The sequence below is a fragment of the Dicentrarchus labrax genome, unplaced genomic scaffold, assembly GCF_905237075.1.
Source record: "Dicentrarchus labrax unplaced genomic scaffold, dlabrax2021, whole genome shotgun sequence".
Lineage (NCBI taxonomy): Eukaryota > Metazoa > Chordata > Actinopteri > Moronidae > Dicentrarchus > Dicentrarchus labrax.
In genome coordinates, this window is record NW_026136713.1 from 27793011 (window position 1) to 27812412 (window position 19402).

A 19402-nucleotide genomic window follows, 5' to 3' on the forward strand; every position below is an offset into this window, starting at 1 on the left:
GTTGACTCCCTTAAACATCCCACACACAACAAAATAAGTAAATACAGGGCAGGGACACTGCCACACACTTCCAGTGGGTCATTAGTTCAATGTTGTTGTTTTTTTGGTTTTTTGGTGTACTTCTTTAATTCATCCTTATTAGTTTGTAGACTGAATCTAAATAAAATTCCAACAATAAATTAACATTTTTCCCAAATATTTCTGGATTCAGTATAGTTTACAAAGTGACTGATCTAGACAACATTCTTCATCACATCAACATCCAGTGTAAGGATTGTAATCATTAAGACGGACACAGTCCTGTAGTCCTTTTCAGATAACGTGTCTTTTCACCGTGCAAAAGAAGGAAGACGAACAGATGTTCCCTATCTTCCGACACATATTGTCACCTCAGAGAAATTCCGTTACTGAAAAATGCTTCGGCAGAAGAAAGGTTATTACTATTTGCCCCCAGTTAAACATGAAACTTCATCTAGCCGTTGGGTTTTATTTTCATCCAACCAGGATGTTGCTCATTTTTCAGAGGGATATAATGTAATTTCTAAAATAAACAAATACTCTGTGACAAAATGAAGCAACACATAAGGGGAAAAAATTGGAAACCCCTCAACTAACAGTAAAATATTGCTGCATAAAATCCATACCAGCCTTCTACTGTTCTCTTGTGCAACCTTGGTTAGGCAGTTCTTTAGTTCTTTTTTCTGCTCCCCAGTTAAGCCACTGCAAGCACCCTCTTAACAACATGAATGTAGGAAGGAGAGGAATGAAAAAGGAAGAGGCTCCGTGTCTTGCTTAAGGACACTTTACAGGAGATTGAACCTGGCACCATTCAGCTATAAAATAATGTTCCTCTGGTCAGCCTGGCACTCTCGGCGATATAGAAGCAATTTTCTGTACTGAACAGGGCTTTCTCCTTTTCTTTTACCCAAAGTGTTTTTAGAGTTCTCCAAGGACAACTGTGCTCCAAAAATCAAACCAGTCTGCCTGATAAAGTCAATAGTTGTCAAGGACCGGCACAGACAGCTCAGTGTGAAAAGTGACTCAGTGCTGCTTTAACAAAAGAGGGTTTTTTAAATCTTCTCAAGGTCTGACATTGATAAAAGTTTGTGTGGGAGCTGAAACACAGCCACAGATCTTTTAAAGCATCATGATGCAAACATGACTTCTGCATATCTTTTAAGAAGTTTTTGTCACTTTTCTCACAACTCCCACACTCCTGATTGGTTCCTTCTACTTCAGTGACACTGTTAACACTGCACATGAGGTGATCATCAAATCTAAGAAAACCAAGTTGACTATGCGTGTATGTTTGTGTGTCTGTGTGTGATTGTAATGGCTCTCTAGTCGTTGTCTTTGGCTAAGTTGCCAATAATTTCCAGTTGCCAAGAAAACTTTTAGTGCTTGCCTGTTGTTCATGGTGGACATTGATTGACCAAAATTGAGGCCCTTTTTGTGGGTATAAATGCTGCCAAGCACAATCATTACAAAGAAGAAGGATGTACTCTCATGATGCTCCCAGGGTGCTTTTAGCAAGTATTGAAACAGACTCACAATAAAAAATGTCATCAGATATTTCTGATAAAATTTGAAAAAGCAAAAACAGCCATATCAATAAAATATTTGAATGCAACGTTAGCCAAAAACATTAATCCAATATTCACTATCCTTTCTGCTCTGTTTTGGTCTCCACAAGATTTTGACAAAAACATTTAGCATTTAGCTACAGTTGTTACATTTTAGTTGCAAGCTAGTTGCTAACTTGGTGTTTCTGCCATTTGGTGCCTGGCATGTAATGTACAGTGGATGTAGGAAATCATAGGTTTCTGAAGAGCCGTTGTGAAGCACAGTTTGGTTTACTCTGGCCATCGCCATCTTAGCAGTCCTGACTGCGCTGGCTCCCAGCTAATCCAAAAATGGGCTGATATGTGGAAAGCCTGGTTAATGAAAACAGCCACTCACTCAAAGCTAATTCTGCATAACTTTAAGCCTTGATATAATTTAAACTGGTGAGTTATATTAAAATTAGCTACATAGACCAAAACCGTTTTTTTGTACCGTGCTGTAAATTCAGGCATTTTAATATGGAGCCGTATGGAGATTGAATCAAATCTGTAAGCCTGCCTCAAGTGGCCATTCAAGGAACTGCCATTTTTGGTATTTCCATGTTGGTGTCATTGCCAGCCACAGAGCATGAAACAGGGTTGACGAGAAAAATGAATAATAAGAAAATGACAGTAAATATTCTGTAAAACTAAAAACAATGTGCTTAAAGAAGTCAAGAAGCTCTTTTTGTTTGCACATTGGTCCAACTCAAAGATATGAGAAGCAACTTGTGGACGGCACTGAATGACAGAACAACAGCTAATATCTTTCAGCCTTGTTTTCTGCTTTACGGTAATGTTCCTTCAGTGGCCTTTCCACTGGGTTTGGGACTACCTTCCCGTTCAGGCCGGCGCAGGAGGCTGATGATGATGGTCTGGGCCGGCTGGTGTGGGCCTTGGGGGTTGAGGCAGGGACCTGCCAGTCGACAGCCGTGGGACTGCTGAGGACTGGTGACAGATGGGAGAGCAGGAACACAGAGTCCTTGAGCTGGTCCCGCTGTTTTCGCTCTCTTGCTCTATCACTTTTTTTCCTGCAGTATCTCCCATTTTTTCACAATACGCTTGCCCTTTCACTTCATATTTCTCCCTTACTTTTTCTCTAAATCTGTTTTTCTTTTTCTCGCCCTCCCGTCTCACCTTTCTTTATCTCTCAATTTCCTCCTTCCTCTTAACCTTTCTCTGATATGGCTTTCTCGATCATCATTCTCACAGTCTTTCAGTCTTTCCTTTGTTGTCCTTTACTGTCCTTATTTTTCTGGCCATTATTCCTCTTTTCATTTAAATACCCGTTATTGTCTCTCAAGTGCTCTTCATTGTCATTGTACATTTTGTGTATCACTCCCAGATAAAATGTAAAACATCTGCAACAAGGACAGATGAAAGAGCTGTCACTCTCCGTTTTTCTTACTTATGCACGCTCATTCTCTCCATCAGTCGCTCTAATTTGCTGTGTTGTAGTGGAAATAATCTTACTCTCATTCTAGTTAACCTTATTCCTCTGTCTTTGTTCTCTCTCTTCAGTCTCAGTCCTTTCTCTTTCCTTCTTCTCTCTCCGTCCTTCTTCGTGTGCCTTTGGGCTCCACAGGGGACTCTTCTCATGTGGTCTTGCCCGTCCTTCAGCGCAAAATATTCCCCACACACACACACACACACACACACACACACACACACAGATACAAGCAGAAACACTCTCGGAGCCCGAATGCACCTGGAGGGGACACACTTGATTTTACGCTCTGCTCTGACGGCCCACAGATGCATGGAGGGAATTGAGAGCTGTACATTTTGTTCACATTCTTTTAACACCCAGCAGAGCCTCATCCACACACATACACACAAAACACATCAGACACTCTTTCCTCATGTTTTCACACACCCTCCAAGTCTAAAGCTAGCCTTTATGTAACTCTGCACGGTCTAATCCACCACATGACCCGACCATCCATAACTTCTAAACTTCTCCCTGATCCCTTTTCAATTTCTACTCTCCTTCCCGCTAAGCAGAGGAAGCCTCCCCCTACTTTAAAATTAGCCCTCATGCCTCAGCTGACCTAAAAAAATCCCTTTTAAAGCAGTAATGAATTAGCACAGTTAACTAGCTCTCCGTGCTCAGGGCAGTATCACTAAACAGGTTAGGTTTGTACTGTGTAGTAATGTAATGACTTAAAACTGTTTTTATGTTGCGGGAATGGCAGGTGTTGGTCATTCAGTCTGCCAGTGTGGTCCATACTAAAATATCTCATTATTATTGGATAGATTTTTATGATTTCTAGTACATATGTACACGGTGCACAGTGGATGAATCCTATTGACTTTGGGGATCCTCTGATGTTTTCCTCTTACATCACTAGCAGGTTGACAGGTAGGCGGAAGAAAAGCAGTGTCACCAGTTTGGAGATCTAATTTATTACAGTCAGAAAGTGAGGAACATCTGATGAAAATAAAACATGTTTTTAAAGTCAGTGTTGCAACAGTAATGGTATTATTAAGTACTCATATTGGCACCCCTGTAAGTACCAAAATGTAAGTACTCGTTCTTTTATTTGGTTTGAACTGTCGACACAACTGTCGGATGGATTATCATGTAATTTGATATACACCGATCAGCCATAACCCCTCCATATTATAAGCACTGACTGGTGAAATGAATAACACTGATTATCTGGTTATCATGGCTCCTGTCAGTGGGTTGGATATATCAGGCAGCAAGTGAACATTTTGTCCTCAGAGTTGATGTGTTAGAAGCAGGAAAATGGGCAGCGTGAGGATTTGAGCGACTTTGACAAGGGCCAAATTGTGATGGCTAGACGACTGGGTCAGAGCATCTCCAAACCTGCAGCTCTTGTGGTGTTCCCAGTCCACAGTGGTTAGTCAGGGTGCTCAGGTGGTCATAGTGTTATGGCTGATGGGTGTACATGGTCCACATGAACTGTGGTGATGCCCTGGGACTTTTTATCCAGCACCTTCATCAGGTCAAATGTTTAATTTGTCCAATACATTGGTTTACAGTTTCTATTTAAAAGATTGGTTTTCTTTACGATGAGCAGTACAGCCTCACAGAGCCGGCAGCATGGCTATAGACTATTTTTCTACCTTCGCATCAAATACACCCCCTATTTAGTTAAATGCTATCTTTTACATTTGTAGAGCTGTAATATTTTTATTACAGTTTATTATTAACTTATTGAACTGTGGCCAGAATGTGAGAGTTTGTGGTGCATCAGATCTTTGCAGAAAGAATCACAACTTAATCAATAATTTTTAATTAAGTTTGGATTAAACTGAAACTGAAACCAAAGTACACTTAAGGTTTCTTCATAGTGCAGAAAATGTGAGCTCAATGGTCCACATACTAGTTTTTGGGCATTTGAATTGCGATAAACATAACTCCAGTTAAAAGCTTTACTTGCAGTTGTCTTTTAAGCAACCAACAAGTTGCCTTGTATAGTTCTAGCATTGTATTGAGGGACAAGTTATTCATTGTGCTTTCTAATGAAGTACTTTGACTGTGTTTCAGTGTTTTTCTAACCATAACCGAGATTCTCAGCTCTTCCTCTGGAGCTTTCTCGCTTAGCTTACCATTTCCCAGCCTCCACAGCTGGCAGCGTATGATGACACCAAGGCTTTTGGGAACGACAACTGTCTCACGTCGCTACACAGCAGCTTTGTCACAATCAGACGAGCTAATTAGCCCTGAGCATCGAGATTAGTCATGTGGAGGTTTGGGAGAGGCGATGCAAATGCAAGAGATAAAGTGGCATCAGTTGCAAAGACATACAAATTATCAGCAGTAGACTCTAGATAAAAGGTGTATGCGGCTGATATTTTAGCTGATTTATATCAAAAATATCCAATTAGCCAAACTTTGGAAACTAGACTGTTTCAGACAGATTAAGGTAAACAGGTTTGATCTCTGTTTTTGCTCTTGTCTGCAGAAGAACACTAATCAAAAGGTTTACCCTTCTTTAGGTAGTCTAAAGTTTATAATTTTGATGTGAAACTCTTTTTCATAGTTTCTCTTTTAATAAGAGTATACATGTGAATGTAGTGTAATTATACAACTATTGACAACATTAATTGACACATTTTTATTGACAGACTCCCAAATTGAGTTACATTATATCCATATTGTAACCGAATTTGAAAGACTTTGTTAGCACAAATGACCATTATAGTATCAGTGCTAATACGGAGATGAGAATAGGTCAAGATGTAGTAAGATACAGCTGATAAAGTCAAAGCTAAAATAAGATATAAAGCATGCTGTGCTATATTTTTTTAATTTGAATCTGCAGACTCTAAGGTCTAACAAGTTAATTCTAACTTAAGTTAATTTTGGAAGTTTCTCTGTTCTGCTGGGCCAAATAAAAATGCAATATCCCTGAAGTGATGGGGGATATTCTATAAAGATTGCTCTGCATACAAGATTTGGGAAATCTCCTCAAGCTACCAACAACAAAGTCAAAGAAAAAGTTTACAGCCACTTTTAACAGTTCAGACTGGCCCCTGGGGAGACATAATTTTATTAGTGTTACTACAAGAAAGTAACTAATTAGTTTGCTTACCCTCAGAACAGGGAGGTAAGGGTTTAGCTGCATCTCTCTGACCATCTTTATCTGCGTCAAATGTATGACAAAAACTGACCGCTTCTCTGTTTTATTCACTATAGCTGTTATGCACCCTTTAAGTGTACAGAGATGATGTAGATGTCACCACCTTAAAGTCAACATGAATATATGTATGTATATATTATACTATCTATGTGAAAACTGTTTATATTTAGACTTACTTCATTATTAACAGTCGGTATAATAAGGAGTAAAAGAAAAGAGTGCAGCATTTAGAAATAATGAATGTAACGCATTCTTAACAAGCCAACATGTCACGTGTTTGGTACACTAAGCAGTTGATGAAAAAAAAGAAACATCAACATGTCTGTTTATTAATTAGCAGTCACCCTGCTCCATATGACTAAAGGACTGGGGCTTGTCCTGGTCCGTCAACAAGGCAAGTTCAGACTGCAGCCAAGAACCCCAAGGTCACCGCTGTCTCATCAATTTTATGGTTGAAGCAGATGGCTGTGTCTTTGAGTCTTTCCTCCGGAGAGCCTGTGAGGCACAGCGTAGCAGCCGAGCCACTAATACAGGGGCACTAATAGTGAAGGGAAATGTGCTGGACTCGGGGCAGTGAGAGAACTGTGTTTCGAATTTGCCCCAAGTGGTCCAGGAGGTCCAGTTCTCGTTAAAATCAATTTCTTTCCTGTGAATTGGAAGTGAGTGGAGAGAGGTGGGTTCAGGGTTCGTGGGGCCACTGTTAGAGCTGGAAAGAATGCCTCTGGAGTTAGCACCCACAGCCAGAGCCCTGTGTATGGGTAATACTCAAAAACACTGCAGGAGCTACTCAACACTCCGGATGACGCTTAAGATTAGTCTGTGCAACTTCGTGACTTGAACTATGGCCTTTCAAGTTGTTATAGCTAAAAGGATAATGTCAGCATTTGTTTTTTTAATGGTTGTACTGAGGCAGCAAAACTGACAATGTTCTTGCTGCTCACACTATAATGAGAATATGTTCTGGTTAGAGTAAAGCCATGTAACAGACTGTTGAGGTCTATTGTAGAACAAGCAGGGTTATATAGTGTTTGCCTTTGTCTGGTTAACATTTGTCTTTATCATTTACAAAGGAGTGCTGTGTTATTTTTCACCAATTTAAACAAAGCCTCAGCATCTTGTGAAGGTAGTCAGAGAGTCTGTTTTCTGAAGAGACTGGGTTCTGTTCCTGTGTGTAACTGACATGGATGCATCACACTTTACTCAATCACAACAAAATGGCAACAAAACAGGAACTGACAAAACCAAATGTTTGCTGTGAAGGGCGATCTAGCTCTCTCTGCGGAAGTTGTTTTCATGTTATACAAGAGTGAACGGCAGCATCAGAGTCCCGACAGCTCCGACAGTGTTGATGCAGTGCATGCACCAGCAGACCTTTTTCATGGCAGTGGGAACGTTTTGAAATTCTTCCTCTCTACAACATCTGGTTGCCACAGTGGGGTTAATGTTTGATTGGAAGGGAGTGATTGTGGTTTTGACATGGTGTATGGTTAGGTTAGAGAAAGATTACAGTTACAATTTACATAAACAGTTGGTCTGTGACAGAATGAGAACTCCGGTCACCCAGATTAACATCAGATGGGCTACATCCAGCACATCCTCTCCACGGCCATGCATAAAGGGCATGATTGTTCTCGGGTTGGCACTGGACATAAATTGCACAATTGTTCAATATGAGTGTAATTCCTAGGGATGCCGGGCAAGGGCAAAACACACCAGCCGTGTAGCGGCATATGGAACGTGTCATTTGATGCCCATAGCACACACCAGATGCTCCACACAGGCCGACACAGTCTAGTCAAGACACAGTAGGATGTCAGTGCCTGAGACAGCTTTGCCAGTGCCAGCGGCCATTTTAATAAGCCAGGCCTCATCAAGAAGAGAATTTCAAAATGGCTTTTTGGTATCTTTCTAGACTCTGTTTTATCATCAAATAACACCATAAAATACAATTAAAATATGAAGTGATGCTCCAATCCAGAAGAATTAACAGTCCGCGGTAGGAAATGCCTATCATTAGAATTGAATAGAATAGAAGTAACACACAAGTCAAAGCAACAACACCCAGACCAAAGCTGCAATGATATAATATAATATAATAATTTAATAAATATCTTTTTTACCATGTGCTTGATCTCTTGTTTAGCATATCTAACTAGCACAGCCAGGAAATGGGATCAGTAGCTAAATGAGTCCCAGTGTCTGTTTATTATGGTCCTTTCAATAGCACTCTAAGCCTTTTGTTCTCAGGTCTTGACCCATGTTCCAAGTGGCCGCTTTGCATGAGGATGTTGGAGATAGCAAAGGGCAAAGTGAGCAGAACAAAGGCAATCAAGAGAATTGCTAATCATTTATTGCCGTGCCTTTTATCCCGGGCTCTTGTTCATGGGGCTCACCTCTCGTCCCCTCTATTGTCAGACACTTTTGTCTTTGGTTCAGTCGAGGGCAGATTGAGCTGCTCTTTCACTGACCTGAAAGAGGGTTGAAATACAAAGCAATGTCTATTGAATTATCCAAATCTTAGATGTGTCACTGTTCACATCAAATGCTTTGCGACAGCCAATAACTGAGATCTATTATGCTGCAATTACTGTGAATTGCCATAATTGTCACTCTTTATTAAAAGATTTCTGCTTGACATTTGTTTTATTTATCATTTTTCTGTCTCTCTCTCTCTCTCTCTCTCTCTCTCTCTCTCTGCCACCACCAACAACAGGGGCCACCAAAGACATGGGCAAGATGCTTGGTGGGGAGGAGGAGAAAGATCCCGATGCTCAGAAAAAAGAAGAAGAACGGCAAGAGGCACTGAGGCAACAGGAAGAGGAGAGGAAGGCTAAATATGCAAAAATGGAGGCGGAGAGAGAAAACCTCCGACAGGGCATCAGAGATAAGGTAAAATAATCATCAATACAGCTGACAAAGTAGAAGAAGAAGCACACTGGACCTTATTATTTAACCTTCTCAACACCCCTTTTTCATTTTTCACACAACTACAACTGTCCCTTTTCTTGTAAAAAAATGTAAAAGTGTGCACTATTTGCATGAATGATCGCACCCTCATAATAGTAGGCTTTTTGCTCCACCTTGAGCCTGACCATTTAGAACATCTTTGCACTTAAATACAGTGGGATGACATTCAGTAAAAACAGATCAAGGTTTGAACCATAATGAACCCTTAATGTTGCTTGGATTACATTGTTTTATCCATCTAATGACGATCTGTTTATCTGTTTAACTTTTTTCCCTACAATATCCATTCTTGCAACTAAAGCATTATTGAAGGGTGAGTTCACCCAAATCACAAGAAGACATATCTTTGCACCGTCTTTAGTTGCATACACACCATGTAGGTTGAGTTTTTGTGCCGGCCTCTTAGATTTCTGCCAGCATGCCCACACAGTGACCATGACTTTCATTTTAAAGACTCAACAGTAACATGACGATGTCGCAGATAACCTCACTGTATTGCGAGTTCTCTATTAACTTTTAACTAGCAGACTGGCTTTTGCTGTATGCTTAATGAAGAAAAAAAAACAGATTGCACACTGCTCAGGTTTGTACACCCAGTAATGCTGTTTGCAGTTCAGTTAACAAATGCAGGACTCCTTACCGTTAAAATTCAGTTTTTAAAGCTTCAAACCCCTTTTTGGTCTCACCAAAACTATCTTGTCTTTGATAAATCCATCCTATTTAATTCATATGTAATAAAATGTTAATTCATGGTATCAAAGTGTCTGCAGCAGTCAAATATTCCTCTTGACATTGCTAATATTTCATTGAATATTTGACTTGAACACTGTTTGAGGGCTCTCGAGCTGAGTTTAAAACTTTTGTGTAGCCTTTGTAAAGCTATATTTGGAGTTCAAGGATCAGCTCCGCACTCCACTGAGTCCAAGCGATTCTTTGGTTTTGCAACAAAACGTGAAAGAAGAGAGAAGAGGGAGAAAGAGCGATATGACAGCATATCTTTGGAAAGTGTTTGATTATAGCGAGCGGAGAGGGGCTGACTAAGCGTGACTGTCTTCAAGTCTGAAGAGTGAGAGAGAGACCGAGGAAGACAGATTGCAAGGGAACGAGACCGAGCAGCATGGAGGGAAAGCGGAGAACAAACAAGGGAGCAGAAGGAGATACAGAAGAGATATCCATCAACCAATCGCAGCAATGTTTTTTTTTTCTGTCAAACTTAAGAAGAAACATTTTAGAACTAAGGCGCATGAATTTACTTCTCAAATCTTGTGCAAAAGGGCCTCCAACCATTCAGCTGAGCAGGCTGCCTTGTTTTTCTATACTGCCCACATTTTGCAGAAACATGTTTGACTTAAAGCCAAAAGATTCTTTTTTGGGGAAACGGAAAGCTTCCTGGTAGACATTTTCTATGGAGGCTACTGTCTAAACTTCCACTGTAAATATTTTTCAATTAGTTATTTCTGCATCTGGCAAATATGGCAGCTTGCGTATGGTCAGTGTACAGTTAACCCATTAATGTCCACTAATTTCCTACACACACATTCTCGATTGTAACAATATAGATTCAGAAACATTTTATGTATTACTATGGGATAAAATGAGTAACCCCTAGTTATGCTTTGATCTAGTGTAAATCTGATATTTAATATGTCAAATGAATGAATGAAGGTTTTTTTGCGTTTTTAAAAGAAAATCAATTCTGTCTGCCAATTAAGGCATTATAAATATGTGAAATCAAACATTTTGATTTTGTCATGTGTAGCCACATGTCTTGACAGTTTCCACAGCAGATTTTGTGTTTTCCCCCTCCAACAGAAAAAAAAGGTGAATCTTTTCCTTAACACACTAAATATAGTTGTTAGTCATTAATGGGTTCATTTTAAACAAAAGATGGTTAAAGTAAAGAAGAACAAATGATCATGTTTAAATTATATGAAGAGTAAGAGTCAGCCATGCTAGAAGCTCAGTGAGGCTGTAAGAGCACTCAGCACAGTATTATTGGAGGATTACCAGAGCTATTACAACTTGTCCTGAGGGGAACATGAATATCTATACCAAATTTAATGGTCAAGTAGTATTCATAAAGTAGTTGTTGAGAAATTTTACTGTGAATCAAAAATGTCGACCTCCTCCTCTGGGGGAGCATGAATATCTGCACAACATTTATTGGTAATCCATCATATGCTTTTTAAGATATTTCAGTCTGGACCGACATGGTAGACTACTGGACTACATGGCAATAAATGTCTGCACTAGCTGGGATTTGGGCCACTGGTTTTAATGGAAAACAAGTACATGTTCTTCTAAAATGAACACCAAATTAATTCAATATACATAAAATGTCATTCATATGTTTCCCTCAAAACATAATTTGTATAATGCCAAGTTAGAGTAGTTGCAAATGATGAATTACTGGGTAGGTTTTGTCATCTTCTTTATGTTGGAATATGTTGGTTCTCATCCTCACTACCAGTAATGTACAGACAGGAACAGTCCATCTATCAATATTTCATACAAAAATAGATAAAAGCCTTCATGTCATTGGAATAACTGGTCTGCAGTTATTGTAGTCATAAACATTCTGAGGATGAAGATGAGTCCAAGTATTAGATATAATCTCTGCTCTGTCTTTCACTGATGGTTTTATCTGCTGCATCTTCCTGCTGATCGATTGTTGCCCCACACTGACTTAAGTGTTATAGCAGCAACCATTTTTTTCTTCAGTCCAATTTGTCACTTATTGCAGATGCACTATTCTTCAGGAAGAAAATGATTTGCATTATAAGACAAAGGATCACAAAGTATCTTCTTATTAGCTGACAGAGGATGAAGAACTTAGAAGAGAAGAAGCACAAAGGGTTTTAGAGGCTGCAGGATGAATCCTTTAAAATCCAGTGTTGAGTGAAATATTAGACCAGAATAATAGCAACTGGCATAACAAAAACCAGCTGCTATTATTTGTCAGTGTGCCTCAGCCTTGAAAGTCTTCCATTATAAACATTAATCTATTTATTGTGGATTTATTTACGAATCCTTTTCAAATCTCTAACCCCGTACAGAATGTCTTCTACTGTCCCTGGAGGCATTTCTACATATCATAGCTGTACAAAAGGATGGTTTAGTCGTGACAGAAGATATTATTGAGCTGGATCCAGAGTTAAATGAACAGCAAACTAATTTTAATAATGGCAAGAAAAGGTTGAAAAGCATTTGTGTTTGCATGTTTTTTGACTTTTTGTTGTTCCTTAAACAATCCTCCATTCAAAAACTTCTCTACTGTAAAAACTACTGCGCATCTTCACAGCGGTAATGGACACTAGTTTTCCTTCAAATATTTATTGCTCTAGAATTACATTAACGTCCGCTTGGGAGAGCAGCAGCGAGGTCAGGGAGGAGTCCAGCTCATTTTCCGCACCTCTGCCTCAAGATCAACATCGCTCAGCCTGTTGACCTTCCTGTGCTCTGCAACCTTTTCCTTGCAGTTCAACTGTATTGATTTTGCTTAAACTAGGGCCACACCAAATGCACTCAAGGTAACACAGACCCAGAACCTTTACATCAAAACAAAAGCTGACAAGATGCTGGTTTCAAATTATGTCAAAGTTAACTAATATCATCCACCCTCCATCTGTTTAGATTAATAAATATAAGCCTCAAGTTCAATTAAGGAATCAGTTATTACACTGACATGGAGCATTAGTGATAAATTGTCTGTCCGGACTTGTTTGTTTGAAGTTGTTGTCATTGTGCAGGAACCTTGCATCTCCAAAATATCAGCTTTTCATATAACCAGCTTCATATTGGGAAGCTGTAGTTGACATAACAATCTCAGCACAAGCTCTATTTAGTAACTTTTCCTAACCTTTCAATCAAATGATATGATCTCCCTCAGCAGATGGAGTTTGGCCAGTTGTGATGATATAGTTTTTATCTACGGGGAGAGTCCTCTTTTACGGAGGCCGCCATGTTGAACAGTTTCTACAGTAGTCCAGAACGGACAAACCAAACACTGATTCTAGATTGGGCCCTTTGCAGTTTTTGCGAGTTTGACGGCCACTGTAGTTTTTCCTTCATGATTGTAAACCTATGCTGTATTCAGTTGGTTTATTGCTAGTTGCCACTAAATCCTACTTACTAGCCCTTTTCTATGGTGAAACAGATTTCCCACCTGTTGTTGTTCTTTCTAATGTTTTAAATGGCAATTTTGTGCTCTTTCTCCTCTAAATACACTCCTGATTTAATAGAAGTCTGCTGGGGCCCAGGGTTTTATAAGCTTAATCGTCAGCATTGTCCATTACACCTACTGAGATCCTCTGCCTGTAATTGGCACATAAAATATCCAGGAAGGCCTAATTAGACCAAGCAGCAGTTAAAACTCCCAAACACACAAGCACAGAACCCAAACTCCTGTTCATCCAATTGCAGAAATCGATTTTAACTGCTGTTCATGCAGGACCCAAAAAGCCACAGTGTGCTGTGCTTAAACTTCACGAGGAAGCAGCCTGAAGCTAATTCATGCAAATGAAGAAATATGAATTACTTTGCAAGAGCAGTAATCATTTTCAGCCAATTTACCTCAAATGCATGAAATGATCATGTCACGCCTCACACGTCTCTATCTTTAGAGTAAAGATTGCCATATTTTGAAGTCAGTCACAGAATTACTTTTAGTCTTTGAGTCTTAGCTCAAAGATTAAAAGTAGGGGAAACAGCTGGCCTGGTCCTCGACCCAAACAATTGGGTTTTCACAAAATGTCTCTAAAGGTTTGTTTAAAATGCTAACCCTGGATCATATTTCATAACTGAGATGAATCATTTTTAAAAGATTATCAAAAGATCAAACTAACCACTAAGGAAATGTAACTACCTATTCGGACGAGGCTTAATATCATTGTCTGTTTGTTTTTTTCTCTTTTCTGAGCAGTATGGCATCAAGAAGAAGGAGGAGAAGGAAGCCGAGGCAGCGGCTGCTATGGAGCAGGCCTCCGAGGGCAGTCTCACCCGTCCAAAGAAGGCGGTTCCCACCGGCTGCGGTGATGAGGAGGAAGAGGAGAGCATCGTGGACACGGTCATGAAATTCATCCCGACTCCGCTCATGGATATGTTCAATAAAAAGTAACAGTGTTTTGGGGTGAAATGTGATTAACTTCTTACAGCGTTCATCTAACCAAGACTAATGCCATACCTTTCTTCACCTCCCCCATCACCCTCCCACCCTTTCAGCCCAACTTCTAAGTGTCCAGAAATTGAGCAACATGCCATGACTTTGCCCTTGATTTAAAATATCTGGTCTCTGGCGGTGATATGTACTTTTTAATCTCTCACACAGAACATGGTTCTCTGTAAACTGTGATTATATTAAAAGTATGTAACACCTACACAGAACTAGTGTCTTCAAGGCAAATCTTATGCCATGTTTTCAAAATGTCAAGCACTTAGAATAAGACCAGATATCACCCATCATCCACCCTTTTTGTTTGTAAATAGCCTCGGGTTATAAAAAAAGAGAACTATATCAGAGTGAAATGTGACATATAACAAGATGACTAAGAGAATAAGCCATATTTTTAACGTTTAGGAAATTATCCAAATCATATCAGAAATTTAATTAAATTTTCCTGTTATGTTCTTGCTGATATTTGATACATACAATGTATATAAATACTTGCATTTTTATCAGTTCTCCGTTGTGAGGATTCACCCCATAATCTGTCCCTCGTGTTCTCATTGGTTTATTGTAAAAGTGAAATATGAGCACTGATGGACTCAAAACAGCACCTGTAAAAGCGGAAAGCGAACGAAGTCATTTGAGATGAGATGAGTTTATGTTTCGTTAACTTTTTTTTAAGCATGCAGTAAACTTTTGTGACGTGAAGTACGCATATGGATACCATTTCATTTGTTATGATGAAGCGAAATACATTGATATTTGAGGCAATAACTGGTTTTCCTTTTTTATTTAATTGACATCTCCACCATGTACAATAGGCGATAACTGTCTGAAATGTTCTTCCATGGGGGAAACTATAGAATGTTCTCCATACATGAAGTCTGTCTCAAAGCAGTTAGGTGAAATTCTTACTATAAATTCACTTGCTATACATGTTCGTGGTTTGAACATTGGGTTTTTATGTCCTGTGGCAGGTGTCGCTCGCTCTGCTTTTGCAGTAGGACATGTACATTTTAAACCAGGCTTATTTTAATTTCTGTTGACATTTCCATCAATTTTTTGTAAAAAAAAAAAAAAAAGAAAATTCAAAAACACAACTATGTTGTGAACACACTTTATGTGAACAGACAGTGACAATAGTGCAATATATTGTTCGAAATGAAGTTGTCCTGTGTCCGTTGGTTTAACTGATGGGAGTGAAGTCCCAAATCAGCAATAACAGACAATCTTCATTGTTGTGTGTTTAGACTTACTCCTTAATGTGTTAGTCAATGTTAAAGGCACAGACGTGTCTGCATAGTGACAGTGAAGCCTTTGTGGGTCAGAAATATTTGATTAAAAAAGAGAAAGGGGGTTGGAGATGGGACGATTTGTTTAGTGTCGTAAACAATGTTCAGTCATATGTTGCAGAATGATGAACGCAACCAGAATTTTGTGTTTGAAACCAAAAGGCAAATCAAATTGCAGGTTTCCAAAGGCAGACATCAACAATACATGCAGAGGAGTTATTTAAAAAGCCCTGAGCCCTGCATGAAAGCTCCATGATCGTATACCACAAAGAACTTAAACCTGCTCTGTAGAGTCCAGTCTATGCTGCTGGTTAATATAATGGCACAAATTTAAAGGGATAAAATCAAATGTATCTCCATATGCCTTGTTTTGATTTGTTTTTATTTCTCCTTCATTCCACCGTGTCTTGTTAAAACATTCCAGATATTTCAGACATTCCACCAGACTTGTGCTGGTAACACTCAATCTTGGATATATTTTCAGTAGTAGACCTCAGTCGATGCCTTCGTTAGCCTACAAGTACATCACAATCAATAACTTAAATTTGATGTTGTTGTAACCCAAAAATAGACACTAGAATGAATCACATATACATATAAAGATTCAAGACTTGACAAAGTAAGGAGTTACTGTAGCTGCCATGTACAGAAAAAAAATCCCACATGAAGTTTAAGGGAAAGCATAAATGTGCTTTTAGCAGAGATCAGTTCAATCTTGTGATACAATTTTGTTAGAAAATGTTTTTGTGATTCACATACGCACAGTAGCCGTAGGCATAAGTAAGGTTTTCTAAATGCGCTTTTTTGTCACATTGCCGCTGTTTTTATTAAGCGAGCTAAACATGAAATAATTCTGAACTTGTGTGTTCCTGTGGCATAGACGAAGGAAATTTATCTTTTTATCAGCGCTTTGTGAGCTCTGTAATCATGTTGGATATATTAAAAAAACATCCAAGGGCGCAGTGTGGTAAGGTCACTGTCCTGTAGAGCATATTTATTGAACCCTGTGATTTTACTGTACTTGAACACTGCCTTTGCCAGCCTCCATTTAAACGGTGTGTTAGCACATAGTTAGCAACAGATGTTTACAGTTACGGAACCATGCATCCATGCAACACTCAAATCCATCATTCAGTTATTCAGTCAAACCAAAGAATAGTGCTGGTAGTAGTAGACGTAGACAAGAGGTTTCATTTTATTAATTTACTGCATATCTTATTTATTTTGAAATTCTCAGGTATTCTTCCTTTCAGTTTTAATAGAAGTTTAAACCATAACTAGCCTTCTCTTAGCATAATTAGCCTTTTTTGCTAAAAATTTGAACAACTTCATTGCCAGGGGCCTAGCAAGCCCAACTTTTCTTTATGAATGACAAATCTCTTGTTTGGCCCAAGAATATTCCAATAAGCTACTATTACTGCCCTGCAACCCATGCAGAAGGAGCAACAAAAGAGCACCTTAGAAAACATCATCAGTGTGTGCAGTTCTTCAGGCTACCAGTGAGTCTTTTCCAAACTGGTATGCTCTGGAATCACCCTTTTCATCTCAACCATCAATCTACCCATTCATCATCATCTTGTAAATGCCAATTGATTGCGCTCTAAACGGCTTATAGATCACTGCCCAAACAAACTGCCCAAGTCATGCGTAATCAATATCTAGTCGTCCAGTAGACTCCAATTCAGTGTTTAGTTGGAAGTTGCTCATTTGTGCCGCTCACACAGCCATTAATATGATTAAGAAACTGCCTGAAAAATGTTCCACTTAAAAAGTAAAAATACTCTTTTGATGTGACTTGAATGTAACCGTCTGATGTTTCTCTCTCCTTGCATCTGTCTTTCTCTGTTCTGTACGTGTTGAGAAGACGCTTACTCTCGTGCAGTATTTTTCTTTTTCGTCTGTAGCCGGTCCTGTTTCTGTCCTCTGGTGGTTGGTATTTTGAGAAAAAAGACAAAAAAACATGTTCATTTGGTGCATTCTTTTGTACTGCGAAATCTTCTCACCCTTCTCCCTCCTTCTCTCTCTCTTTCTCCCTATTTGTTGACAAAAATGTATGCATGCTTATGGTGTGCAATGTAGGCAAGGTTGTTGATAAAAAAAATCGTTTTGTGTCTTCTCTGTGTTTCAAAGCTCCACCTGTTAGCCTCACTGCATGCCATTTTAGACAGAGATTTCAGTCTGTAACTTTCCTGCAAAAATGGAATCACCGCACACTCTGAGAATAAAGTGATTTCATATAATTTTCATCGTCTTGTGTTTCTGCATTCAAACAGTACTGGAGCAGGCCTTTGGCTACTGCTCCTTCTGTGTAAAGTAAAAAACAGCATATAGAAGCAGTGACGTACAGTGTGTTTCTGGTTTGGGAGGCAACATCATCCCTGACTTGTGAGACTGAGACGTGACCTGCAGTCATGGATCATATCCCATTGCATGGCATTCGTTATTAAGGAAGTATATGTGCAAAGACCTTCAATGTATATCACATGTTACTGTTTCTGTCAGTCAATCCTGTTTTTCATCTCAACATGGCTGTTACGTTTTATTTTTTTCTCCGAAGAAATTTCAACATCTATTCAATAAAAGCGAAAAGGGCTGTAAACAGAATGCACTGTGTTGTTCAAATCGTGATTGGAGGGCTTTTCAAAAACCCCCGCAGGGACATCAAAGCGATGCAAATAGCATCTCACTCATAGCAGTTTGTTTGTCATAAGTGGGTCTGTGATATCAGTTATCGGCAAAACCTTTTACATCAAACGAATCCACTGTAAAGATAATGGAGGAATGCCAAGCAAAGGATTAAGGATAGCAATGACTTCAGAGTTGGGTTTAATTACAACACAAAAAGGAGGCCGACATTAAGACTAAATTAATTGATTACGATACTCTGACATTTTCAGTTTATTGCTCGATCGTTTTGGTTTGGATTTTAAATGAGGTTCTTTCAAAAGGTTGCTGTCACTGCCTTTCAGCATACACAGTGCAAAGCTTGTCATTTTATTTACCTTCCACTAATACATCAGTAAAATTCACTCTTAAAGGTTAGCTGCCATGTCAATCTTATTTACAGTGCAGATGTGTTTTTATAAAGGGGTACAACTTGGTTTTTGGGGGTTTTTTTATGAATAATTGCACACATTCACTTATTTAGTGGTTCAGTCTGTACAAAAAAATATATATTTTCATTTGCCTGATACATCAGCAGTGTGCTATCGTGCTTCGATAAGCACATGTGGTTTGCAGAGCAGGGGGGAAACAAAATGTTTCTCACTGTCTGTTGCAACAGATGTTTAGTGATTTATGCTCCGCCAGTTTCTCAACAGAGATACCCCCATCCCGAGACAGGCTCTTATTATTAGCATTGTACCATATATGAGGCAATAGCAGTATTAAGTTTAACTATTGAATATAATCCCCTGGCTTTCCCTGAATGAAACGCCATCAATCTCTTGTTGTTAATTCCAGGGTTCTTCTGGTTATTGCACACATGGGTGTTCCACAACAGCAAATGAAGCTAGAAACAAGATCTTACTGCCATTTTGGGTTGCTAAGAAACATGCTTCAGTGTATTTTGTTATTCCCACGGTTATTCCCCACCTATCATAACAGACTTAACTTTCCATTTGTCAGTTTTTAGAACATTCAGTGCCAATACAATTCATGATTCCTTCAGTATATGTGCTTAGAAGCTTTAGCAAAATTAAGATGTGGTTATGGGCAGGGAAGTAAAACAGTTGTTAAATGTAAATGTTAAATTAACTATTATAA

At 39.1% G+C, this 19402-nt stretch overlaps 1 protein-coding gene across 4 annotated transcripts in view; it reads left to right on the forward strand.

Moving 5' to 3' along the window:
• LOC127374001 (complexin-2-like) overlaps positions 1-17877 on the forward strand; it is a 59045-nt gene extending 41168 nt beyond the window's left edge. For all 4 annotated transcript variants that reach the window (XM_051418899.1, XM_051418900.1, XM_051418901.1 and 1 more), the window contains exons 3-4: positions 8928-9103; positions 14103-17877. In XM_051418899.1, coding sequence (XP_051274859.1) covers positions 8928-9103; positions 14103-14297 — 371 coding nt within the window. In that variant the 3' untranslated portion in view covers positions 14298-17877. The remainder of the gene's footprint in view (positions 1-8927; positions 9104-14102) is intronic.
• Positions 17878-19402: the final 1525 nt, after the last annotated feature.